Here is a 26,049-nt window from a genome sequence, read left to right as displayed (position 1 = left end):
CCAACTTCTCTTCAACTATAGCATCTGTAAATCCTATGTTGCAGAGTTTGCTTTTATGTTTAGCTTTCTAGTTTATAGTGATCACCTCAGGCTATGAGCGGATGGATCTCTTTGTGGTTTCTTTTTCTTATCTATCTAAGTTAAGTCAGTCTTAATAAGCGTTAATAAATGTTTTCTTTTTTTCACTCTTTAATTTTAACTGTATCATTCTAACTAAATTTGTTTTCCACTATATATATAAATAGGCTTTTTAAATTATTTATTGGATACGGTTAATAACAAACAAATTACGTGATTAGCAATACGGAGTATACTAGAAATGTAAGGCCATCATTTGTAATAGAGTTTGGGCAGTGGACAGAAGTTTCTACTTTAATCCTTGGCCTTGTTTTCGGTCTAGTCTCCTCTGGTAAATGTTTGATTTTGTTATCAACTGCCACTGCTTACAAAGAGGCAAAAGCAATTCCTTAACTGTAAATATATTTAGAATTGTCTGTATTGAATAGGTGCCTGTCTTTCCTTCTCCATCTCTCTATAAATTTACGTCGCAAGACAACAATTTATGTCAGATTTCAGATGAACTTAATGCTCTAGCAAGCTCATCTTACTAAAACTTTCTAAATTTAGCAAATAATTTAACAATCTTGCAACTTATGAAAAGATCCTCGGCAAAATTGATGAAAAGATTCTTACAATGGCTACAATAACATTCATAGATTAAATATCTGAATTGGCCAACGACGCTTCTGACCCTTTGAGCTCAGCCCAGTAGCCTCTAAGGACACGTCAATGCTGCGATGCTCATACGATCGTGCAACACTCACACGCAGATGAATGCTTGAGGCAGGAAGCTCTTCGGTTCCAATGTCTCCTCTTCTGTCATCACCAGTCAGAAGTGAGGCTGGTGCCATTGTGATTGGTTCTTGAAAAGTTAAGACTGTCTGAGCCCAGTGTGTTGGGGGGGTGTAGGGTGATGTAGATAGTACAGTCGGGTTTTCCTTGCAGAACCTATTGGTGAAACCTGTGTCGAACCACAGCACAACACCATGGCACAACCTAGTTTTTGCTTCTGACTCAATGGGCTCCAGCGTTGCGGTTGCTGTGAAATCCACTTCATCCGGTTTCATGGTAGCCAGGTCAAATGTCTAGAAAAATAGAAATACAAGGAAATTAATTTCAAAGTTTTTTTTTTCTGGCAAAACCACAGAAGTTTGACCTTTCAAACCTGAAGAAGGGCGGGCTCTGTCACTAAATCACGCTCCTCTATAACGTCAACAATGGGAAGTCGAGCAGTATCTTCAAGAATTTCCTTACCAATTGAAGACATGTCAAAGCCATAAACATCTTCCCAGAAAGGAAGACTTGTGGCACCTTTTCCAAATCCCGCAACATACTAATCCAAGAAGAAAAAGAGATAAAACTCATCAAGACGATTTTCACGAGAAAGACAACATTTGAAGGGCAAAAGATAAGTTTTTACCATGGTGGCCGTGTCAGGGAGGATTGCACCTCCAGGTTTCAACCACCGATCTCTTGCATAGAGCACAGAACTGAGCATTGATTCATATAAAAGGCAGTATCCCATCCATTCGCTGACTAACACATCAACACTATGAGGTTCGATCTGTATCGACTTATCTAGCTCTTCAACCATTGAGTGTGCAACTTCAAGTACCCCATTATGCTCGTTGTCATTGAATACTTTGTTATCCTTCGCAATCTGGTTGCAAAAAATCGTCAACCAGGCAAAGAATAAATATATACGAGGGAAAAAGACAAATAATGAAAATCTTGTAGCAGGTAGAAAAAGGTAACCTTAGTTGCAACTTTGGCCATCTTCTCACTAGCTTCAACTGCAACTACCCTTGAAGCCCCAGCTTTAGCAGCAAAGAGACTGCAGAAAAAGGATAAATTGGTTATTACATGCACACTAAAAATAAGGAAGTACCAACAGTATGACTTAAATAATCAAAGAAGCCTTCAGAATATGAAACAAAAGAGATAAACAGTACCACCAGATAAGAAGACTATATAACAAGTTCAATCACATGATTTAGCCTTAAAAACAAGATGCAACTGCTGAAAATGAGGGATAAGTTTCCCTAAGAGTATGAGAAGAAACCTAAACGAGATATCCACTAGAGAGTGAGAAAGATAGCTACTAACTCACCTCAATATCCCAGTTCCACAACCAACATCCATTACAACAGAGCCACTCAAGAGAGTAGGATTCTTCATAAGTGCATCTCGGTATGCTTCTGTTCTAACCTGTTACAAACATCAGAAAAATTGAATAAAATCTGACAGCGGACAGACAGTGGTCATAATCTGCAAGTGCAAGTTACTTAATGTGAACATGATTCCAGAAAAGATTAGTGCATTACCTTATCACTAAGCATCTCCTTGTGAATGCCGAACGAACTATAAGATCCAAAATAGTTTTCATTCACCTTTCTAATGTTCCTATTAACTAGTCTTCCATCACAAACCTTTGGTTCTGCATCTTTCCCATTGACTATCAAATCACCCGCAGAACTTTGCTCCTTCATGCCATTACAGTTAGAGAGCAAATTCACATCCTTACTTCCATTTATATTGCTTTTATCACTGCTCGACATTGAGGTCTCCCCTAAAGCCTCAACATCAATGCTTAAATCCCCAAGCTTCTCCAAATCCTCCATCGCTTCGTCTCTGTCAAACGTGTCTTCTTCTTCTTCATCTTCCTCATCATCAGCAAATGAGTACAAAAGCGAATCATCCTGCAAAAAAGGCTTCAGATACTTCTCTTCATCCCAAGGAAACTTAACATCCTTGAAATCACCAGCTTCAATCCTCCAACTCAAACATTTGTACTCAGCCACCTGGTTGCATTAAAAAGGAATCAACTTTAAGAAAAATAACAAAACTTTAGAAAGCAAAAAAGAAGAAGCAAGAAGAAAAAACAACACAAACCTGTGAGCGGATGTAATTGATGAGCTTAAACGAAGAGTAGAAATCGAGCTTCAGTTCCTTTCTAACGCTACGAAAATCAAACCCGTGGCTCAGACGACAGTGTTCGAAGAGCGAATCACAGGAAGTGTAGTGAGAATCGCAAAACAAACACAGGAAATCAGATTCGGAGCCGTCGTCTTCCTCATCTCCTCCTCCCACTCCGACGCCATTATCGTCTGCTTTCCAATCTCCCCAGTCTCCGTCTTCCGAGAAGTTATCTTCTTCATCATCGCTGTAGTTGAGAATCTCGTCCTTCACCATTGTCGCCGACATGAAAAGTATAAATCAGTACGGCGCTAAGTTCTCAAGAGAGGTTTAAGAAGCGGAGACACCCCGGCGGGATTGTATGCAAATTACTTTCCTAACCTTTTTGGTTCAATCAAATCTGACTTAAATCCAGAGAGTAAACCGAAACTAACCGGAAATAATTACGACTTGTCGTCTCCCCACCTTAAGAGCCCATTAGCCCATTAGCAACTTAGTCTGAAACGATAGGCCTATAAGCCCAATAGTCACTTAGTTCGAAACGACGTCGTTAGATAACTGTGGAAGCAATCAGATAGTCTCCGATGGTTCCCATTCTCAAATCCGGTAACTGTGTTTTTTCTCAGGTAGACAAAATTCGCGATTCGATAAGATCAGAAAATGGCGGCACCTTTCACGTTGAGGAAGATTGGTGTACCACCGAACTCAGCTAACCTGACGGAAGCTCGTCGCCGTGTTTTCGATTTCTTTAGAGCTGCCTGTAGATCTATCCCCACAATCATGGACATTTACAATCTTCAAGATGTTGTCGCTCCTTCTCAGCTCCGATTTGCAATCTCTGCTCAGATTCGGAACAACGCTCACATCACCGACCCGAAGGTACCTCCCATAATTTCACTCTGATTAACCCACGAGGCCAGGGTCCTCTCTTCGATTGCCGGAGATGGGATCATTTAGTCTCCCCTAATTGGTCATGCGCCTTGGTAGGATTGGATTGGTTACCACATTGACCAAGCAATGAGCTTTTTTCTCATTTGTTAAAGCTGATTTAGAGTTTGTTTCTGCTTTGTGAAAAAGCTTACACCTTTAACCGTTTGGAATTTAGGGAAGTAGTTTATGCCAACAAAGCCTTGATTTATGGGTAGTCTAATCTTATGAACAATAAAAGTGTCTTGTGGATTGGGCGCTGGGTGTTGATTTCTTAAGAGTGAAAAGGTGGGAGCTTTACTTGTTATATTCTGCTTAAGCTTTGTTACCTTGTGGTTCCTTTGTGTCTGGCATCAAAGACTCTTCTTTGCATTTGTATTCTTTCATAGGCGAGTCTGTTGTCATCAATAGACTAAACCCGCTACTACATTATATACTTAATAGCGTAATATGACTAACAGGGTTGTTGGCTTTTGGTGTTAATATTTGCTTTGTGTGGTGATTTGTTTGTATTTTGAAATATCAATTGATAGCATCTTCTTGAGTATGATTGTAGTGATCTTGGGGGGTTTTTTTTTTTTTGGTTGGCTGTCTTTTAAGGTGATTTTAGAATGTAATCTAGTCCTGATTGAGGTGTTTCTTCTGCAGGTAATTGATCTTCTATTATTCAAAGGAATGGAAGAGCTGACTGACATTGTGGATCATGCAAAGCAGCGCCATCACATCATTGGTCAATATGTGGTAGGTGAAGGACTCGTGCAGAATACTGGAAACAAGGATCAAGGGAGAACTGATTTTCTCAAGAATTTCTACACCAGCAACTACTTTTGAACTGGTGATGTTTACTTTTCAAGTTTCACATAAGCTGTACTGGTTATGCTGCTTCAGTTCATGCTCAAGTTTTGCATAAGCCTTGCCAGTATTGTATTGTCGACTTTTGGAAGAAATCTTCTTCCCGAAAATAATTAGATCTTTTCATTTGTATGAGCATTTTCTCTGACTCAGGCTGGTTATACATAGTACTAGCCAAACCTCTGTGAAATTTTATCTGTGACAGTGTTTGATGGGCAAATCTTTATATGATTTCAAGATACACAATCTGCTCTCTTTTTTGAACTCTCTATATAAATTGAATTGGTCTGTTTGAGATTTGATCATACAATCGAAGTTCCTGAAAGGATCCCACCTTCTGTCATGTTCGTTACACTGATGACCTATCTGCTTTCAATATTCAAAGACCTATAAACATTCACTCTCTATAAACTACACAACCTGATGGCTAAAGATTACAACACACACCACACTCAAAGTCTTTCAAAATCTGCAGTCTTCTTTCCCAAAATATTGCTTTTGGTAAGAATCCTAGAAGGCCTTGCTTTGTGATCTCTTGGAAGGAGTATCCCTCCCTATTTGAGTCATAAGATTATGTATAGAGCTCAGAAGAGCTTTATTCTTGTGTATCACTCTCGTGGCCGGGCAAGCCACAAGGAACTAAGAGCACGTAGTCGAGATGAATAATCGTGTATGGCAAGAAGAGCACGAGCTGACTGACGCGTTGTTAACACTCTAAGCATCTGCTGCAGCGTTTGCAGCCTCAAGTTATCAGCCTGCCACCAAGAAATGCCCTATGAACTCCATTACAGACAGATTCCTATATATAAGATTTATTTCTTTGTAACATCGCAAGCTCGTTATATATCTCACGATAGTATCCACATCTCAAACGTACCTGGCGGATGAATCCTTCAAGGGTGCCTAACTGCCCCATTGCCATGGCCATCTGACCCATGTAGCTCGCAACATTATCAGATGAAGTGGAACCAAGAGTACCACTGGATAAAGTATCAGCTAGGGATTGCTGTAGACTCTCCATCCCTTGAGATAGGGCATCTTCCGCCTGCTGCGACGTCTGCTGCAAGCTATTCAAGCCCATTACCTGTCGTTCGGTCATGGGCTCTAGCTGATTCGCAAGAAGCTGTTGTGAAAACATACCGACTCATTTAAATTGGTCTGACCATCAAAATTTTCTCTGTGAACTTGTAAAGAGATTACCTTGAGAAGTTCGGATGAGCGGAACCCGCCAAGCCACAAGAAACATCTCTCAGCTGGTGTTTTCCACATTCCAGATAACAAATGGAACACATCATTCTTAGCTGCATTGCTCTTAATCCTGAAAAGCTCCTCATAGTGAGCCATCACTCCATCTACAATTGTCCGGAGCTCAGTATCACCTGCATGAGCATTCAGGGCAGATCTCAGCTCATTCATTTGCTTGTTCTTTTCTTCAAGCCACCGTGAATGTTCGGCATCAAATGCCAATGCCCCTGCAGAAAGACAAGTATACTAGATCAAGAACAAACCCACAATACTTACACCTTGCAGACCTCAGCCTACACCAGCGCGAACTATATGAACTTCAGTATTTATATCACCATTACTTTAATTTCTTATCCATATCATCACTCTAATAATTTATGCTGATTATTATAGATGACTTATGCTGATAACGAGTAGAGTATATATATGCACTTATCTTACCTATAAACAAACTAAAAGGATCAATCTGAAAAGTGAAAACTAACAGAGAAGAAACAACCTACCATTTCCACCAGTAGAATGAGCTTGGTCTCCTGAACTTGAGATGAAAACGCCCTAAAATTGAAAAGGAAAGAAAATTATATATATAGAATTTATGTATGCAGAAGGGACAGATATACAGTCATCACAACGAATCTGATAAGAACCAGAATAGAATTCTCTTTATACTTTCAGGATCCAATGAACAGACCAGAAGGACCTAAGGATTACTTTTAGAGCATTACCACCTTTAACCAACAAAACTATCTATGACCCATAATTCTGTTACCTCCTCTACTTTAGCTAATCCAAGACTCAACTAACTTGTTAATTAACTATTCGTTATAAGTTGAACTGGCATTAGGCCTTGGCTGAGGTCTCTTTTATCTTCTTTATAAAGAGTTACTTAATCAGAATCAAACAAAATAGGAAAGTAAAGTAAAACCTGCTGTCTTGCTCTTTGCAGCTCCTGCTCAAGTTGAGTCAGCTTTAATCGACTATTCTCCAGCTGCTGAACATACGCCTATGGAGGAAACAATAAATTTTTTAATGTAATGGCATATAGACATGCTTCTAGAGATGTTGCAAAGAAGTAAGAGGAATACATAAGAGATACCAAAACAAGAACAGATGCAAGATGTACCTTCTTTCTCAATCGGCTTTTTCTTGCTGCCTCCCGATTTTGAGCAAGCCTACGAAGGGTCTATGGATCAAAATAAAAGGGAAACAAAACAGATTACGAATATGCGCAATACAAACAGATACTTGTTCATCCACAGAGAAGAATTTATCACCTTTTGATCCAACTTATCCTTTGATCGGTCACTGGAATCAGACGCAGCAGCAAGCATCATTTGCCCTCTCTCAGACTGCAATTAACATCAGGAATTACTATGTCATTCAAATTTTGCCTCGTTGACGAACAAAAACAAATGATTTGTCCTGTGGATTTGGCTCTACCGGTAGATCGTCCCAAGTTTTACCAAGGGAACCCGGTGCAAGCCTCCCACGAGTGACATTTTCGAGAAAATACGATAATAAAACGAGTAGATGCAGATTACGAGCTAACCCCCTGATCTCTATGATCTGTATCGCCATCAGTTGAGACATCAGTCCTTGAACTAGTATCAGCCATATTACTTTCTATAGTATTTACTTGACTCAGAGACTATCCACTTGTGCTCCCTTTTGCTGTGGCAATTTATGTGATTTACCTCTAGTGTAAAGTTTTACACTAGAGGAAGCAAGGACTGCCAAGAGGAAATGAAGATGAAGGAAATTATCAGATACCAGGGTAAATAAACATTAAAACAGAAGAGAACTAAACACACCTTACGAAAACAACCAATACATATGGAAAAGGAACAACCAGTGAACCATTGACTGTGCTGAAACAGTTAAAGTACCATTTTTTTTGCTACCATAACTATATATAATCCACAAAAACTCGTTCGCAACGAAAAATCAATGCTCTTATAGACATAGCAAGCAAAGGTAACTGAAAGACATACGGAATCTTAAAGCAGGATACTCGAAGAGAAAATAAGAACCCTTGATGATCACAAAGATACTGATAACAAGAGAAGGAGCTTAAGGGCATCTGTATAGACAGAAAATCAAGGCTTGGCATCTAACAAGAAGCTCTTTCGCAACGAAAATTAATGCTCTAAATCCTACCCCAAAACCACCTTAGATGCCAAAGACGAAGAAGAAATCGAGATTGCAAGCCAAAGCTAACTGAATGTAAAAGATCACTTGAAAGGAGAAATAATACTATGTATATGTCAGGGATATAAAGGAAAAGAGATACAATTTTGTAGCAAACTTAATATACTGCTAGACGACTCCAGTTTACCAAAGCAACTGACTGAGGCACCGAGAAGAAAGCAAACCCAATATAATTCTATCCAACCAAACAAGTAGTTCCGAAAAGTCCAAAATTCCTCAAAGATTGATTAACTACGTTCAGACATACCTCTTAGCCAATAGATCGAAGTCAACACTAGTGGAATTCATGTAACTGCAGAGACAAAAAGCTGCCTCAGTTTGGAATTTAGGCACACTCACAAGAATCAATTGGCTGACTGAAATTGGCTTAAGTCACACTGCAGTAGCTCAACTAACTGAGTCTTTTTAGGAATTGGAGTCGTAACGAAGAGAACGGTTGAAGTACTAACATCGACTGAAACAATAATTACAGCGGATTCAAAATCTAACACAAGCGAGAAATAAGCTTATAGCAGCTCATCACTCAAATCAATAACTGACAACAGAGGATTCAAAATCTTTTCTCTTATCAGAATTCAACAGACACAGTGAAATTCAAAGCATACTAATATTTGAAATCCAATAATTTCCCAAGAGAATTAGATGGATTTTAGTAGCTGAAAACGTCAACAAACAAAAAAGTTTGATACTTTCAAAGCTTGTGAAAGTCAACTAGGTCTTAATTTCCAAGGCAAACACACAAAGTAAAAGAAAACAAAAAAAAAAAAAAAAAAAANAAGGTAAGCTTTCCAATCACAAAAGTAAAACAAAGAACAAAGGAAACTTCAGACAAAGAAAAATAAAAACAAACACCAAAGGATAAAGAAGAGTTGGAGAAAGCAAGAAGCTCACCAGAGAAATGAAATCTTCTGTCTGAGTAAATAAGGTTGTCCGAAATCGGATTGAAGGAAGCAAAGCAGAGAGAGACACGATCCCGTAGATTCAATCACCGAGACGTCGTTTTGTCTACAAAAAACCCACCATCCCCAAAAGAACATCGAACGGGAAATTGCAAACTTAACCCCCATACTATTCTTATTACCACCAATTAACTTATATATTCTTAAAATTACAAAGTATCTCCTACTGCAAGGTTTAGGTTTTTTTTAGATATGGCAATCGACCGGTTTATATGGTTAAACCGATACTCAACCGAAAAGATTCCATCTTTTTTAGGGTCAACGGCTCAACGGCGGCTCAACGGCTCAACGCCTCTGTTTTTGGAGTTAATTTACGAAGGTATATTGGTGTTGGAGAGGCAGATGAAGATGTTCTATTACTTCATCAAGTCTGAGACTGAGAGTAATCAACAAACTCATGCACATATGTTAACCTTACCAGTAAAAGTTTAAAAAGTAACCCCATAATATACTTTTCTCCTCGATCATCGGTATTTCAGGCAATGCTAATATCGTCGAAACAATAATTTTGTCTTTTACCGGTTTTCTCCCATGTTCAATAATCTGCAAAGCATTTAATTACACGCCATGTTGTCCCTTCCAAGTACATTCTCACGTGCCCAAATGTCTCAGGTTTAGACTTAAAGATAAACTGATTCTCAACAGAAAAGGTTCCAGCATTGTAAGGGTCAACGCCTCAACGGCCAAAAAAGAATGGCTTCAAGGATATTCAAGTTGCTGCTTCTCCAGCTTGCGTTTGTGTTGATTCAACATGCTGATTCTGGTTCTACCATCACATCTCTACCTGGTTTTGAAGGCCCTCTTCCCTTCGAGCTCGAAACCGGGTTCTGTTCCTCTGCATCCTCATCTTCTTATCACTCTTAATTATAACGTTGACTCTGTGTTCTGAGTTTTTTGGAGTTAAAATCATGAAGGTATATTGGTGTCGGAGAGGCAGATGAAGATCAACTGTTCTACTATTTCATCAAGTCTGAGAGTAATCCAGAACAAGATCCTCTTCTTGTATGGTTAACTGGAGGACCTGGCTGCTCTTCTTTCTCTGGTCTTGTTTATGAGAATGGTAACAAAATAAATTCTTAACTCATTCTCATGTCTCTCCGCAGACTATTCAGTGACTTGTTTGAATTGAAAAAAAAAACAAAAAAAACAAAACAGGTCCTCTTGCTTTCAAGGTTGAGACTTACAATGGAAGTGTTCCCACGTTGGTTTCTACTACATATTCATGGACTAAGGTAAAAATAAGTTGTCTTCCTGATTACAAACACAACTAATGAAACTATTCTTCATCTCTTTAAGCTGTGGAACCGATCTTTGATTCTTTTCAGGTTGCGAATATTATCTATTTAGATCAGCCTGTTTGTACTGGCTTTTCCTACTCAACAAATCCACTTGCTGATATACCAAGTGACACAGGATCAGCTAAGCGGGTCAACGAGTTTGTTCGTAAGGTAAAGTGAAAACTCAAAGCATCTACATTGACTTTTAAAGGCTTTTCTTTCTTTTTTTTAAACTGTTTTTGGTGATTTGTTGTGCAGTGGCTAGCTAAGCATCCTGAGTATTTCTCCAACCCTTTCTATGTCGCCGGAAATTCTTATTCCGGTAAGGTGATCCCTGCCATCGTTCAAGAAATCTCAAATGGTAATTTTGTTTCTTCTACCACCATTTCAATCCCTATGCAAGCCCTTTACTTTGACTCTATGTTCTTAATCAGTTTTTTTACCAATTTACCACAGGAAATTATATATGCTGCAAACCTCAAATAAATCTTCAGGTTCATTATTAGCTAATATGTTTGCTTCTTACGTTATATCCATATACCTTAAGAAGAGCATTCAGAACTGAAGAGGACTTTTGTTTGCCCCACCTTTCAACAGGGCTATGTGATCGGAAACCCGCTAACATCCTATGATCCTGATCGAGACGCTCGCATTCCATTTGCTCATGGAATGGGACTCATATCTGATGAACTCTTTGAGGTAGAGTTACATAAGCTATGATGATTTAGTATCTTGTTACCACAACAAAGCAGTTAACTAACCAGCTCAAATCTCATACTTTGTAGTCGATGAAGAGAAGCTGTGGAGGAAACTACTATAATGTAGATCCTCTGAACACAGAATGCTTGAAACTCATTGAAGATTATCACAAGGTACACAATCTGCAATTCAGTTGACGCAAACTGTAAAAAACAAAAATAACTAACTTAGAACGTGATGGCTGTTTACAGTGTGTTTCTGGAATATATGATGAACTCGTTGTAGCTCCAAAATGTGAGACAACATCTCCTGATTGTTATGTAAGCGAGCCAACTTGTATTTATGTTTATCTTCAGATCAATAGAAAACCACTTAACTATAACCATGACAGAAGAATATTGACTAGGTTGTTTAATTTTGCAGACGTATAGGTATATGCTATCCGAATATTGGGCTAATAACGAGAGCGTCCGCAGAGCACTCAAAGTTGTGAAGGTATATATACGACAAGTTTTTTGACAAGATCATTGGTTAAATCTGTTGATCAAACCCCTAAGATGCATGATTTTGATCTCAGGGGAGTAAAGGGAAATGGGAACGATGTGATTTTAGTGTGCGTTGTAATAAAGACATTAAAAGTAGCATACCATACCATATGAATAACAGCATCAAAGGCTATCGATCTCTCGTCATTAGGTACACGAATGTAACTACTTCTTTAGCAAGCAAGCTTGTACTTTTCATTAGTTACTTACTTGTATATATAAGTTTGTTTTCTGGCATGGTGTTTCTGTTGAATAGCGGTGATCACGATATGACAATCCCTTTCGTTGGAACACAAGCATGGATAGCATCTCTCAACTATTCCATTATTGAAAAATGGAGGCCATGGATGATACTCGATCAAGTCGCCGGGTATATATAAATACTATTTCTTTTTCTCTGTTTTTTTTGTGGTTTTTAACTTGCGTAAGCTGCTCGTCCGACGAGATCAACCTTTTTGTTATTTGCAGATACACCAAGACTTATGCCAATAAGATGACATTTGCCACCGTGAAAGCAAGTTCTTTTGTCCACATTTTTAATTTTCATAAAAATGCAACCTCAGGTTTTTAAACTGGTTAGTTGGTTTTGTTTATTATAGGGAGGCGGGCACACGTTCGAGTATAAACCAGAGGAAAATGCAATCCTGTTCAAGAGGTGGATAAGTGGCCAACCTCTTTAAACACACAAACCGTAATATTTGGAATGATCCTATTGATTTTCAAGCGGAAATTGTTTGGTTTGATTCGTTTTTTATCTGAAATAAATGTTACATGTTACACTATATATCAGAAGACAACAGAGAGATCCCAGATTTGAAAGTGATGCGAACGTGACTAGTGTACTTTGATTAAAGAATGCACCCTTTTGTCTCCACCTGCTAAAGAAGCTCATTTAAGACTCATCACATATACACAGATAACAGATTGTTAACCTTAACAATAGTTTAAACAAGTTGACCAAAATTGTTTTATCTTTTGATCTGTCTCTCCCTGTTACACGCGAATTTGTCCCTTCCACGTGCATTGTCACGTGCCCAACTTTTCATCTCAAAAACCTAGTTTTCTTCTATTCTTTAACCTGTTGCAGACGGAACAATAACAAAGACCAAAACAGATATTTGTTTGGGTCAACGTCTCTGTTTTCTTCGAGTATAAAGATGTTTTTGTCATAAAACTCAAAAACTAAAAAAAAAAAAAAAGGATGGGTTCCTGGATAAACAAGTTGCTGCTGCTGCTTCAACTGGTTCTTCTGTTGACTAAGCATGCTGATTCAAGTTCTATCGTCAGATATCTTCCTGGTTTTGATGGCCCTCTTCCCTTCGAGCTCGAAACTGGGTATGTTCCTCTTCATAATGTAGCTTTATAATCATTTATGTATGACTCTGTATTCTAAGTTTTGGAGTTAAATGATTAAGGTACATTGGTGTTGGAGAGGCAGAGGAAGATCAAATGTTCTACTACTTCATCAAATCTGAGAGAAATCCAGAACAAGACCCTCTTCTTCTCTGGTTAAGTGGAGGACCTGGTTGCTCTTCTTTCACTGGTCTTATTTATGAGAATGGTAATAAATCTGCAATTTAGCTCATTCTAATCTGTCTCTGCAGAATGATTCAGTGACTTGTTTGTATTGGAAAACAAAAATCAGGGCCCCTTGGTTTCAAGGTTGAGGCCTACAATGGAAGTGTCCCCACGTTGGTCTCTACTACATATTCATGGACAAAGGTTAGACACTAGTTGTATTCATGATTAATTATAAACTCAATGAAACTATTCTTCATCTCTTCAAGTTGTGGACCGATCTTTGATTCTTTTCAGGTTGCGAATATAATCTATTTGGATCAGCCAGTTGGGACTGGCTTCTCCTACTCAACAAATCCACTAGCTGATATACCAAGTGACACAAGATCAGCTAAGCGGGTCGATGAGTTTCTTCGTAAAGTAATGGGAAAAAATCAGATATCCACTAAAGTATTAATTTGTGTTTACTCTTTAGACATTTTTAGAGTTGGTTGTGCAGTGGCTAGCCAAGCATCCTGAGTATCTCACCAATCCTTTCTATGCCGGCGGAAATTCTTATTCTGGTAAGATGATTCCGGTCATCGTTCAAGAAATCTCAAATGGTAAGTTCTTATCACTTCAATCCTTATGCATGCAAGCCCTTTTCTTTTGACTCCAGTTTCTTGATCATTTATTTCATCAATTTATCACAGGAAATTGTATATGCTGCAAACCTCAAATAAGGCTTCAGGTTCATCAGTGTTTTCCAGTATTTCTATATACCTTATGGATCATTTTATGAATGAAGATTTTTTTGGTTTGCCCGTCCAACAACAGGGCTATGTGATCGGAAGCCCGGTAACAGACTCTGATCTTGATATAAACTCTCGCATTCAATTTGCTCATAGAATGACACTCATCTCTGATGAATTATATGAGGTACAGTTACATAATTTATCTATAGGATGCTTTCGTATTTTGCCACAATAATGAAGTAGCTAGTTAGCAAACTCTTACTTTGTAGTCTTTGAAGAGAAGCTGTAGAGGAAACTATGTTGTCGTAGATCCTCTTAACACAGAATGCTTGGAACACATTGAAGACTATGACAAGGTACACAATCTGGAATTTAGTTGGCGCAAATGGTGAAAAAATATAATCACTAACTTAGAATTTGTGGTTATTTACAGTGTGTTTCTGGAATATATGAAAACCTTATTCTAGCACCAAAATGTGACCTTACATCTCCTGATTGCCATGTAAGCTTCTTGGTATCTTTGGCCTAGCCACTAGTTAGAGAAGAATATTGACAAGGTTTTTTTGGCAGTCGTATCGTTCTATGTTATCTGAATACTGGGCCAATAACGAGACCGTACGCAGAGCACTTAATGTTGTGGAGGTATATCACTAGTTAAGATGACTGATCATTGATAAAATTATGATGACCAAACTCTATGAGGATTTTTAATTGCAGGGTACTACAGGTAAATGGGAACGATGTAAATGGAGTTTGCAAAACAATAAAGACATAAAAAGCAGCGTACCGTACCATAAGCAGAACAGCATTGAAGGCTATCGATCTCTCATCTTCAGGTCAGTATATAAAATTAACTACTTCTTTACTACTAGCTAGTAGCTTGTGCTTTCGTTATAGTTGTCTATAAGCTTTTTTTCTGGATTGCATGGTGTGTCTGGTGAATAGTGGAGATCACGACATGCTAACACCTTACGTTGGAACTCATGACTGGATAAAATCTCTCAACTATTCCATTATTGACAAATGGAGGCCATGGATGATACTCGATCAAGTTGCTGGGTAAGTATACAATATCAATTTTTCTTTCTTTCATTTGTATAAGCATGTTCGTCCCAACGTTTTTAATTTGCAGATACACAACGACGTATGCTAACAAGATGACATTTGCAACTGTGAAAGTAACTCTTACATCCACATTTTTTTGTTGACATATTAATGCAAATCTTTTTTATATCACGTTTTTAAAAATCGGTTTGTTTGGTCTGGTTTCTTAATTATATAGGGAGGCGGGCACACGTTAGACTATAAACCAGAGGAGAATTCAATCTTGTTCAAGAGGTGGATAAGTGGCCAACCTCTTTAAACACACACAAAATTTAACCTTGGAGTGTGATCTTGTCATGATGTTGGAACCGAAAGTGCTTGTTAAGTTGTTTTGATGATAATGTATATCATCTGAAAAGGTGTTGTTGAATTACTAGTTTGGTTTTCTACTAGTATTTTGAATGAAAGAATGCACCCTTTTTTTGTTTTCTAGTACCTGCTAAAGTATTATGCTCACTTGAGACTCATAAAGTCATGAAATTTTATAGAATCTTGAAATACCTTCACAACTGCTATAGTTCCTCAGACAAAATCTTGATATCGGTTGTTGTTGGTTCTCCCGTAATTAAAAGTTTAAAACATGTATGAGAGAGAGAGAGAACGAACACAATGGATGTGTCGCAAGGCTTCAACTTTTGTCTTCTTTTTAAGTCTATGTGATAGACCAAAAAGTAGAGGACACAAATTACGAAAACCTGGGTGATGGAATTGAGTCAGTGAGTGGAGTAAGGAGGCTCACCTGTAACGAAGTATTATTGTGCTTTGATTTGTATTTTGTTTAGTTTATTTACATCAGTTCGTTTTCGGATTAAGATCACTTTCTATTGTACTAAGAACCATCTTTGAGCTTTGAAGCAAGAAGCAAACATAGTTCTTGTTTTTCTCTTCGCAGGATACCCATTATTTGATGTAAGTTGGAGAGAATTAATGGTATCTATATTCTTCAGTTCTTCTTCTTAGACGACACAACATCCTTCCCAACCTCTGTAACAGCCTCTCAGCAACCAAAGAATTTAAGTATATGGATTGGTGACTTTAGCATCGACCACAACACATATCTTCTCCTGTAGCTGAAAACTCTTTGCGACATTTGATATGGTGGTGGTTTGTAAAGAATTTAACTTTGCGTTTGAGGCCAAATAAAGGGGAAAGTTACATGATTCCTCAAAACACTCAGAATTCTGATAAACATTGGATACAGTTCAACAATTACGGATATGACTTCCAGAAGAGCTGAAGTGATAAATTCATGATTCTGTCTTGATTATGAATGAAGAGATAAAAAAAATCTACACAAATTCTGCAAAAGTTACATTTTTTTGGTGTCCTACCGTTTTCTTTTCTTCCCCGAAGAGCTCTTCTCTGGTTGTGACTTTGCACGCACAGTACAACTCCATAGAGCTCGTTCGATATCTGAAGGCCCATCCCACTCTCCCTTCACCTTTAATTCCTACAACAATATATCCATCCAATAATCTGATTTTTAAGGCAACACAACTAGTCCAAATTTAAATCTGCTACCTCTTAACATTCCCGAAAATGTTAAAACGACTTCAATCAAAGCTACAATGTTTTCTACCACAAAATCAGATTGAAAGAAATGAAAGAGTAAGCAAGACTCTGTGGAAATTAAGTTTCAAGTGTCATCCTAGTTTGGACAGAGCTTTAGAACACATTATAATTAAGATCACTTGTACTCTAGAGAGACTTAACGAACTAACTAACCTTTGATTTATCATGTAGCTTGGTTACAAACAACAAGTATTGCTTCAAAGAGTAATCCTTTGAGCTACCAAGAGCCACCTCCATTGCCTTTCCTTCCACATTAGATAGTTCACCCAAAATTAAAACTTAGAAAAAAAACAGAGGAAAAGTGAAAAAGAATCCAAGGTTCTTGATTTCTCAGAGATTGAAAGAGAGATGTACCTCGTCGGACATAAATGGTGCAATGTCAGGGGCGTAAGCAGCAAGAACAGCGGAGGCGGTGGCCGGACCAACGCCCTTAAGCACCGTGAGCTCTTTCACAGCCTTGGAGATGTCAGGGAGCGATTTAAAAGCTTTCTCAGAAGCAGATTTCACCACTGAATCGTCCAGAGACGACACGAAATCCAACAGACGCGGCCTTTGGAAGGAAGGAAGATGAATTACCATCATCAAAAGGGTAAAACTCAATCTCGTAAAAGAAGAGAGAAAGAAAAAAAAAGTACCGCCATTTGCCGCGAGAGAGCTTCCATTTCATGAGTTGAGAAAGCTCGGAGGTGGTGAGGTAAGGGTTAGGGTCTCGGTCGTGAAGAAGACGAGGGAGTCCGTTGCGGTAGAATTTGTCGAGAGAGACGAGTTCTGGTTTGTTCAGTGACTCGATTCGGGACTCGTACGATGATAGAGCCTCTTTCCAAACTCCAACATCGGAATACTTGAAGTCTAGTTCTACTACTTCCATCGCGTCTCCAAGATATCTTTTTTTTAGTACAATGAACCCTAATTTGAGTATTGTTGCATCCTCTCTTTCATTCAACTGCCTGCATCAAACCAAAAAAAAACTCTTTTTTCGAAACGACAAAGCCACGTGGCAGATGGTGCACATAAAAAAAAAAAAACCTTTTAAGATGTACACACTTTTGTATTTATTGCTCATTCTAATATTTTAGACGAATAGATTTGGGTCGAGACGAACAATGTTCCTGTCTATGTTGTATGTTGCTTGCAATAGATTTTGTCATCTTTTTTTTCAGGTGCTTTTGTCTGATTTCCGACTTACAGGTAAAATGTACAATGTGTAAACAACAAAGAACTAGACTTTATCATTAGCAGTTTACTCTTGTAACTAATTTTGCATGCCCTCCATTAATTGTGTTGTGGTGGATTCTGGCAACTCCACGCGGCTCATTTTCTTCTTATGAGAGAATATGACTTTTGTCTCTCTATCGAAGTTTAGTTTATGAAGCCAACTTAACGGTACCAAACAAAAACATTTGGCATTAGTTTGACCTTTGCTTTCTTCTCAAGAAAAAATCATCTTTGCTTTCTTTTAAGCTTCAATTGTTAACATTTGACATTTATGGTGAAACAGTGGTGATCACGATATGTAATTAGTACCTTTCCTTGCAAATCAAGCATAGATCAGATCTCTCAACCATTCTATTATACAACTTTTCTTTTGTTTGTCTAATTTAATACGCATTTTCGTTTGTTAAGAATGTGCATTCTATTTCTACCACGGATATAAAAACTAAATGACACAACAACGACATTGACGCATTAATCCATGGTTCTCTTCTCTTTATGAGATTGACTTTCTTTTCTTCTTTTTGGTAGATAGATACGCAAACGCAAGGATATATGCGAATAAGATGACATTTGTCACTATCAAAGCGGGTATTTTACATACAGTATATGAAATGCTATTAATTAAGTACATAAATAGTAAGTAGTATATGTTTATTTCTTTGTTGTTTTTTATAGGATTTTTGGTTTATAGGGAGGCGGACACACGAGTGAGTAGTGAGTATAAACCAGTGGAGAGCTCGGTTATGCATTTTCAGGAGGTGGATAAGTGGTCAACCTCTATAACAAACCAATCACTGATTTTTCACCAAAATCAGTTTATGTGTATGATGACTTTAATTGAGCACAATTAATCAAAACTTGTTTTTTCTTCTTCTTTCTAATTGTCTTCCTATAACTGACAATCTCTGCTATGGTGATTAATTTGGATGTAATGTAACTTTCAATTGAGCCACACACAAAAAAAAAAAAAAAAAAAAAAANAAAAAAAACTTAATGAGATCGATAAACTCATAAATGGCTATCACACGATTCACACCCAAGTGATAAATCTGCTTGTGTTAATGTTTCGAATATTTCGTTCAAAAGTTTTCGAAAGTATATTATTTTATCTTTTCGTTTAAATTTATCACATAAACACAACGATTTTTTTTTTTTTTTTAAGATAACATTTACATTTAAAATTTGAAAAAACACTAAAAAAATTATGAAATAAATTAAATATAGGATAATTATATATAATAAATGATCTTTATTATACTTGATAGTATTTGAGAAAAATGATTTTGATATTTTCATTGGTTATATATTATGCGATATTCAAATTAGTAAAACTTTTTTGGACGTGATTACACAATTTCAGTTATCCGATAAACAAATATCATAATTTTTAGTTTTTTTTTTTCACCAGTGTTTTATATATCTTTATTTCATACAAAAGCCATTACAACGAGCAAGTTAGTGGAGTAGCCACTTGATTCAAAAGTAAAACGAACTATTACAGAAGAAGCTAAGAGCTGATCTTGATAATCGTTGTCTTCAATTGATCTTCAGTAAGGCTTGGCCAAGAGCTGTTAAACTAATGGGTGAATGATTCTAAAACAGAACCAAAAGGAGATATCCTAATCTGCTGTAGAATACGTATTCCACCATAACCTGTAATCATGTTACAGGAACCAAAAAGTCATGACAGAATTTGCAGAGTGAAACTACCTTTTCTTAGGAGGTTTATGGAACTCTCCTAATTCAGCACCCATACTCTTGTGTCTTTGATTCCCATAAGAAACCTTCGGATCAGGACGTGAACTTTTGCGCTTTGATGATTCACCAACCTCAAAACATCTTGGAGTCTTGGAATAGATTTCTTTTTCAGGCTTAAGGGCACTAGTAGAACCTGTTGAAGATTTCTGCTTGCCTAAGGCCGATTGAGGTATTGGAACAGCAAATTGTTGAAATCTTTCGATACCAGGATGAGGAAAGTAAGGGGATGCCGCTGCTATTTCCTCAGGGTTGAGCGGAGGGGATTCTAGCCTTGGAGGTTGAGAAAAGGGAGCTGGTAAGGAATCATCAGAGACGTGAGATTGAGAGTTTAGATCAGACCTTTTGATTTCATCATCCATCCCTCCATTAACAACTGGAGCTTCTTGAGGCGCAGGACTATTTCTTCTTGGAACAGTTGCAGACTGAGGGTAAGGGCAAATTTTTAGTTAAAAGAGATATTATTTATCATATACCATTATTTCTCGCCAAATAATACATCAAAAATATCATGTGAATTCATAAAGTAACATAATTTCGTAAAAATGTAAAGAAAATATATGTTATTCAAAAGTAAAAACTACATTCTCATTTACTAACCCTTACTAAGTTACTATAGTCATGCTCAAACATTAAAACATTATCCTTAAAAAGAACTTGGGAACCTGACGGCAAAAAAAACAAAAAAATAGTATAAATTAGGGATGTGAGTATTTTGTTTTTTTTTTAAACATTTATCTTGTGAGCGTTTTCAACTTTTGCTAACGTTTTTTTTAATTCCCATAGCCGACCGACACTCTATAAAAAATATGAAAATACTTTTGCCAACAAATAATAATATTTTAATGTATTTTTCTAAAACATTAAATAAAAATAATAATACCGTAGGGAAAAAAAAGAAGAAAAAAAAAAGTAAATTCTGTGCGGAGAAAGACATGACATTGGATTCTTCTTGTTAAGGTGGGCGATTTCAACATCCCTCTCCTCCTCCTCCGTCCTCGGCTTCTCTCACCATTTATTGTTTTTTTGTTACTACTACAAGGGGACTTCAGGACTTGCGTTTGATCGTCTTCTCTTTCTCGAAATCCCAAGATTTTTATTTATTTTTTTTTTTTTGCTGGGTTGTCTTTGTCCCTTTTAGCTGCTCTCTTCAAGCTGAAATTTTTTTGTGTTTTCTTTTTAGCTTTGTGGTTTCTTTGGGAGGTTTTTTAATTTTTTTGGTTGTTGAAGATTTCATGCAAATGGAGGCAAATGGAGATTGCGAAGAGGAACATAAGTTCACTCTCGACAACTATCATGTGGTGGAGCAGGTTAGGAGAGGCAAGTCTGCTTCCGATTTCGTGGTTCTTCATGAAATTGAAGACAAAATGTAAGATTCTTAACCGCAATTTCAAGTTGGTTATTAATTAGGGTTTAAGGAGACGACGATTTACTCTATGTAAGTATCTAGTACGGACGAAACAAAACCCTTTGCAAAGGTTTTGGGTTTTTTGGTCTTGTAATAATGAGTTTTGGTTGTGTAGATTACTTTCTACCTGAAAAATCCATTAAAGCAAAAGTTTTTTTTTCTTCCCTTTTGTTTGTTTGTATTCTGTTTTGATCCAAAAGCTGTTTGTGCTATATATGTTGGTTTTCATGTCTTTCTTTATGGTTCTTGGTATCGATTAGGTATGCAATGAAGAAGATCTGCCTTGCTAAACACACTGACAAGTTAAAGCAAACCGCTTTCCAAGAGGTAAAACTAACTATATATATATCAATGATCTTTAAATTCATAAGACAAATATTGGCACTTTATTTGCATTCAGGATTCTGAGTTTGTTCAACCACCCAATTGATTTATGGATTTGGCATTTAACTTTCCAGTTAGTGTATGTTATTCCATTAAATCTCAGGTCAATGTTTTATATTCATCAACTTCTCTTATTTGGGTTGCAGATGAAATTGCTCTCAAGTTTAAAGAATCCTTATATCGTGCAGTTTGAAGATTCTTGGATTGACAAGGTATAAGAAGTTGGACATCAATAAATGTTCTGTTTATGAACAAAGTTATAATGACTTTCATCAGTTTTTAACAGATTCTTTTAAAATTTTCACAGGACAATAACGCCTGCATTTTTACTGCTTACTGTGAGGGAGGGAACATGTGAGTTAAATTCCTTGGAATCTATATTTACCATTTATAATCTTTCTCTGTGGCGCTCAGCCTCCATGTTGTGGATTACTGAATCAGACAACTATTTTGTTTCCAAATCAGGGCTTATGCTATTAAGAATGCGAGAGGAAAGTTATTCCCAGAGGAAGTAATCTCTCTACTTCAGTTTATTCTTTTGTTCTCTACACAAACGATGTGCGGGTACTGTCTTTACTGACTCATAACGAATTTGCATGTGATTCTGCAGAGAATCTTTAAATGGTTGGCACAATTATTACTGGCTGTTAACTATTTGCACTCAAACCGTGTAGTTCACATGGATCTAACGGTATATGTCGATCATACTTCATTACTTTTGTTGGTGTGTGATTCCTTTCTGTATTATTTCGTGAAGAATGGCTCTTTGATTATTGATTATCTTTGCAGTGCTCAAATATCTTCCTACCGAAAGATGATCACATACAGCTTGGTATGATAAATGAGAAGCCTGAATTTACTCTTCATTCAGATCTATATATTTGTCTTTTAATGCTCTAGTTAGCTTTAATCTCTCTACTCATGGCGCAGGTAATTATGGTCTTGCGAAACTTATAAATCCAGAAAAGCCAGTTTCTATGGTGTGTTATCTGCAACTTTTTGTTTTCTATTTATAGTATCTCTCTACACCCATTTGTACATTTAGTTATCATTCAATTACTTCTATTTAGAATATCTCATCCATAGTACCTTTTCATAGGTTTCGGGTATTCCTAACAGCATGTGCCCTGAGGTATTAGAAGATCAACCCTATGGATACAAATCTGACATATGGTCGCTGGGTAAGTTAAGCTTTCAATATGTGAACTTCTTTAAGTCATTAAAAGGAATCACATTTATGCTGCTTTGTTCAGGTTGTTGTATGTATGAAATTACAGCACACCAGCCTGCGTTTAAAGCTCCGGTGGGCCTACCTTAAGCTTTCTTATCTCTAAATTGTTTTTGATTCAATGTTTTCATGACTTTTCTGAAACTAAGTTTGTGTGGAAAATATACAGGATCTGGCTGCACTTACCAACAAAATAAACAGATCCCTTATATCTCCTCTTCCGATTGTCTACTCCTCTACCTTGTAAGTTTCTTCTTCATTTAAGAAACATGATTCACTTCAATCCAATACAAACAGCATGAAAAGAGTCACAACTATTTCATATTACAGGAAACAAATGATAAAGCTTATGCTTAGGAAGAAACCAGAGTATCGGCCAACAGTAAGTTTATGCACATATATCATTCTTGACTGTGTGCAATATTGACTGCTTGGATAATATTTATGTACTAACTATCCTGCAGGCCTGTGAATTGTTAAGGAACCCATCTCTGCAACCGTACCTTCTTCAATGCCAAAACCTGTCGCCTATTTATCTTCCTGTTTTCCCGATAAAGTCAGTAAGCCCTAAAGATAAAGCAAGAAGAAACTCATTGCCTGGGAAGTTTGGGAAGGAAAGAGATTCGAGAGAGAAGAGTGAGGTTTCCCGCAGTCTGGAAAATCTATATCCGTTCTGGACGAATGCAGAGACTGGATCTAGCAGCTCATCACAACCAGCATCATCCACAAATGGTGCAGAAGATAAACTTGTTACAAAAAGAATCGATCCAAGCTGTGACACATTGAATATTTCTGAGTCTACTAGCCATAAGTCGGATGAGGGATTAGTTGTTCCTGAGATTGCAGTTTACTCTACAGAAAAGCAAACCGAAGAAAATGCTCTGCCAAAAGAAACTGAAAATATTTTCTCTGAGGAATCTCAGTTACGTGATGTGGATGTTGGGGTTGTGAGTGCTCAAGAAGTAATATGTTCCCCTCCAAGAGCCATTGAAGAACCTGAAACTCAGGAGGCAGTACCTGAACCAAAGGAACAGCAAACTGTGTCCATTTCTACTAGTATTGCTCATACATCTACTGAAGTTCCTATAGAAAAAGACTGTTTGTCTGGAAGCCTGAAGGACGATGGATCAAAGATGGTGAAACTAACAGCGAGTGAAATGTCATCAGTACTAAGTAAGCTCACAAAACTGGGTCCGCCGCAGAGTAAAGAAAGGGCAGATGCATTAGAGTGTTTGTTAGAGAAATGTGCAAGGCTTGTAAAGCAAGAGAAATATGAAGAACTTGCTGGTTTGCTTACACCATTTGGAGATGATGGTGTCTCGGCTAGGGACACTGCAATTTGGTTCGCAAAGACACTCTTGTCTTCTGACAAACTCAACCAAGCAACCTGATTGAGATTGAGTTTGAGAAATGTTGCCTTTTTGTTATTTGTCAAATATGTAAAAATGCCTTCTTTTTCATCAGTTTTCAATCTAGTTTGTGAACAATCAATTTATTTGTTGTCCTATGTAACATTTTATTCGAACTAAGTTCAAGAGTTGAATGTGAGCTAGTTTTCTCATACTATTACATATTTGCTCTCTTTAAGCTACTTTCATCTCCACTGGTATCGCTGTTTCCTCTTCCCTTCACGTTCCTGCGTTCACCGGAGTATCTACTCAAACGAATCAACCTCTTTCTGTTTCTCCTCTAGTACTTTGTTCAAGTGTTGCAGCTTCCTTTCTGCTTCCTCATTAAGTTTACGCAACATAATCATATTGCTCTTTTCCAAGTTAACCTTTCTCGTTTCCCGCTCCAGTTCCACAAAACGCTTTGTCAATCGCATACTCACCCATCGAAGCTCTCCTTCTTTCTGTTCAAGATCTTTGGTACAATCTCTCAGCTTCTTCTCCGCGGACTTGCTTTTCTTCAAGATCTCCTCGTACTTATCCTTTAGCTCCTCCGACATCTCCTCGTAGCTCTTCTCTTTGAAATGTACAACGGCGCGTTTCATCCCATGCTTCTGCAACGCATTCACTTGCTCTCTTGTCCACTTTAGTTCAATCTTACGATCATGGTTCAGTTTCTGAAGCTGTAAACGTTTCTTTTCCTCAGTTTCGATCTCTCTCTTTAGCCTATCCAGTTTCTTCTGGTTTTCGTCAACAAGTCTTCTGAATCCATCAGCTGATGCAATCTCCCGAGCACTTTTCACCAGAAGTTTTGCCTTTGACTTCAACACATGTGACCACTTCTCCAGATTTTCCTCCCTTGAGTCAATCTCTTGTGACCTCTTCACAAGATCCGATTCAATTGAATCAAAATGAGATTCAAGATCTCTCCATGATAGCGTGAAGGACAACAGATCAGAGGCTTGAGACTTGGCCTTGAGCAATGATTTACGAAGACGCTGTTTCTTCAACTTGGCGACTCTTAACTTATTCTTCGCTTCCATTTGCACACACTTTCTTCGACGCCAAGCTTTCTACTTCAAGAAATAAACAGAGAATGAGCCACAAGGAACCAAATAAATAAATAAATAAAACCTAAGAGACAACATGACAATCGTTCACATTGACGTACGTAAAAGTGGCAAGCGATTCATGAACTCGAAATAAGAGGTTGATTCGAACAAACAATAGACCAAGAAATCGAAGATAGAGTCATAGAGAAGAGAAATGCAGAAAGAAACCTTAGAAGTGCGAACTCTCTCTCTGCTTGACCCTCTTTTTTGGCTACTGAGCGATGAGTGAGGATGGATACAAACTTACGAATTCATTCTCAGCACCTATTTATACCCTTTTAATTTTTTTTTTGGTCAACTTCATAATTAGTAATTCAACATACCCTTTTTAAGGCTAATTCAACATTTTTTATGGTAATATATTTACCTTGGCATTACAAGGTCTTTTATAGTAAAGTCAACTTACTCGCGCGGTATATTATTAATGAATGCATTCCCTTAAAAAAATTTATGTAACTATAGTAATAACTTTATTATACACATTTCAAAATTATTGTTATGTTATGAACATATAAAAATGATATATGCATAGCATAAATATATAATAAAATTCAAGAGTTTCATCTATATATATATGGCATTGCCTCTGATGTATTAATCTCTAATCTTTAATTAGAACAAACATCATGTAAAATAGGTTTTTTTTTTTTTTGAAATAGAATTCAGCTTAGATTACAGAGCTGCCGAAAGCTCATTATTTGACAAAATAAGAAACACAGACGAGATCATGTAATATAGTTGAATAACAGAAATTACATGATACCATATAGTAACTTTCTGTTTCATGTTTACTAATGGTCTATCTAGCATTAATTAAGTGAGGTATGTATACGATGCATTCTGGTTTTTATTTGGTAAGTGAACAGCGCCTATTTGCTGGTTTACATGGCCTAATCGTTGTGAGTTAAAAGAAAGAAAGATGCACCCACTGACCCACGGCCAA

At 37.3% G+C, this 26,049-nt stretch overlaps 9 protein-coding genes across 14 annotated transcripts; 4 read left to right on the top strand and 5 right to left on the bottom strand.

Moving 5' to 3' along the window:
* Positions 615-3,332, bottom strand: LOC104745445 (probable protein arginine N-methyltransferase 3). Its single transcript, XM_010466688.2, has 7 exons — positions 2,953-3,332; positions 2,385-2,861; positions 2,171-2,268; positions 1,816-1,894; positions 1,481-1,720; positions 1,226-1,393; positions 615-1,145 (listed from the first exon to the last, which is right to left on the bottom strand). Exons 1-7 carry the CDS (start codon positions 3,262-3,264, stop codon positions 711-713), a joined length of 1,809 nt encoding a protein of 602 aa, XP_010464990.1. The 5' UTR covers positions 3,265-3,332; the 3' UTR covers positions 615-710.
* LOC104745444 (NADH dehydrogenase [ubiquinone] 1 alpha subcomplex subunit 6) lies at positions 3,551-5,012 on the top strand. Its single transcript, XM_010466686.2, has 2 exons — positions 3,551-3,855; positions 4,552-5,012. The coding sequence occupies exons 1-2, from the start codon at positions 3,637-3,639 to the stop codon at positions 4,732-4,734; spliced, it is 402 nt and encodes a 133-aa protein (XP_010464988.1). The 5' UTR covers positions 3,551-3,636; the 3' UTR covers positions 4,735-5,012.
* LOC104745442 (transcription factor TGA6) lies at positions 5,027-9,277 on the bottom strand. Of its 5 annotated transcripts, XM_010466685.2 has the most exons (11): positions 9,100-9,277; positions 8,456-8,662; positions 7,548-7,730; positions 7,441-7,513; positions 7,275-7,349; positions 7,124-7,183; positions 6,926-7,003; positions 6,504-6,555; positions 5,956-6,227; positions 5,633-5,878; positions 5,027-5,510 (listed from the first exon to the last, which is right to left on the bottom strand). In XM_010466685.2, exons 3-11 carry the CDS (start codon positions 7,613-7,615, stop codon positions 5,364-5,366), a joined length of 1,071 nt encoding a protein of 356 aa, XP_010464987.1. In that variant the 5' UTR covers positions 7,616-7,730; positions 8,456-8,662; positions 9,100-9,277; the 3' UTR covers positions 5,027-5,363. The 5 variants fall into 5 exon arrangements, with proteins under 5 accessions (XP_010464987.1, XP_010464984.1, XP_010464983.1 ...); XM_010466682.2 differs by lacking the exon at positions 7,441-7,513 and having other exon boundaries at positions 5,027-5,554; positions 7,550-7,730; positions 9,100-9,275; XM_010466681.2 differs by lacking the exon at positions 7,441-7,513 and having other exon boundaries at positions 7,550-7,730; positions 9,100-9,273.
* On the top strand, positions 9,781-12,562 carry LOC104745441 (serine carboxypeptidase-like 14). Its single transcript, XM_010466676.1, has 14 exons — positions 9,781-9,991; positions 10,082-10,227; positions 10,323-10,399; positions 10,493-10,615; positions 10,703-10,805; positions 10,901-10,938; positions 11,042-11,143; positions 11,230-11,316; positions 11,395-11,463; positions 11,567-11,638; positions 11,721-11,839; positions 11,945-12,058; positions 12,157-12,202; positions 12,288-12,562. The coding sequence occupies exons 1-14, from the start codon at positions 9,861-9,863 to the stop codon at positions 12,366-12,368; spliced, it is 1,308 nt and encodes a 435-aa protein (XP_010464978.1). The 5' UTR covers positions 9,781-9,860; the 3' UTR covers positions 12,369-12,562.
* LOC104745440 (serine carboxypeptidase-like 16) lies at positions 12,788-15,453 on the top strand. Its single transcript, XM_010466675.2, has 14 exons — positions 12,788-13,023; positions 13,104-13,249; positions 13,334-13,410; positions 13,504-13,626; positions 13,706-13,808; positions 13,899-13,936; positions 14,023-14,124; positions 14,210-14,296; positions 14,374-14,442; positions 14,511-14,582; positions 14,658-14,776; positions 14,886-14,999; positions 15,073-15,118; positions 15,223-15,453. The coding sequence occupies exons 1-14, from the start codon at positions 12,890-12,892 to the stop codon at positions 15,301-15,303; spliced, it is 1,311 nt and encodes a 436-aa protein (XP_010464977.1). The 5' UTR covers positions 12,788-12,889; the 3' UTR covers positions 15,304-15,453.
* LOC104745439 lies at positions 16,185-17,943 on the bottom strand. Of its 2 annotated transcripts, none has more exons than XM_010466670.2 (4): positions 17,252-17,942; positions 16,971-17,166; positions 16,770-16,856; positions 16,185-16,494 (listed from the first exon to the last, which is right to left on the bottom strand). In XM_010466670.2, the coding sequence occupies exons 1-4, from the start codon at positions 17,482-17,484 to the stop codon at positions 16,372-16,374; spliced, it is 639 nt and encodes a 212-aa protein (XP_010464972.1). In that variant the 5' UTR covers positions 17,485-17,942; the 3' UTR covers positions 16,185-16,371. The 2 variants fall into 2 exon arrangements, with proteins under 2 accessions (XP_010464972.1, XP_010464976.1); XM_010466674.2 differs by having other exon boundaries at positions 16,402-16,494; positions 16,770-16,861; positions 17,252-17,943.
* Positions 19,451-19,948, bottom strand: LOC104748150 (uncharacterized protein At4g02000-like). The gene is made up of 2 exons (XM_010469833.1): positions 19,542-19,948; positions 19,451-19,484 (listed from the first exon to the last, which is right to left on the bottom strand). The coding sequence occupies exons 1-2, from the start codon at positions 19,946-19,948 to the stop codon at positions 19,451-19,453; spliced, it is 441 nt and encodes a 146-aa protein (XP_010468135.1).
* Positions 20,466-24,167, top strand: LOC104745436 (serine/threonine-protein kinase Nek7-like). The gene is made up of 14 exons (XM_010466669.2): positions 20,466-20,546; positions 20,817-20,955; positions 21,255-21,321; positions 21,525-21,590; positions 21,686-21,732; positions 21,844-21,889; positions 21,989-22,069; positions 22,168-22,210; positions 22,309-22,358; positions 22,478-22,559; positions 22,632-22,681; positions 22,776-22,849; positions 22,937-22,988; positions 23,071-24,167. Exons 2-14 carry the CDS (start codon positions 20,822-20,824, stop codon positions 23,995-23,997), a joined length of 1,719 nt encoding a protein of 572 aa, XP_010464971.1. The 5' UTR covers positions 20,466-20,546; positions 20,817-20,821; the 3' UTR covers positions 23,998-24,167.
* On the bottom strand, positions 24,169-25,305 carry LOC104745438 (FRIGIDA-like protein 5). The gene has a single exon (XM_019237372.1). It carries the CDS (start codon positions 25,035-25,037, stop codon positions 24,261-24,263), a length of 777 nt encoding a protein of 258 aa, XP_019092917.1. The 5' UTR covers positions 25,038-25,305; the 3' UTR covers positions 24,169-24,260.

The sequence above is a fragment of the Camelina sativa genome, chromosome 15 (assembly GCF_000633955.1).
Source record: "Camelina sativa cultivar DH55 chromosome 15, Cs, whole genome shotgun sequence".
NCBI classification, from domain to species: Eukaryota; Viridiplantae; Streptophyta; class Magnoliopsida; order Brassicales; family Brassicaceae; genus Camelina; species Camelina sativa.
Note: the sequence above shows the minus strand (reverse complement) of the source record. Positions and strands in the feature narration are given on the sequence as shown.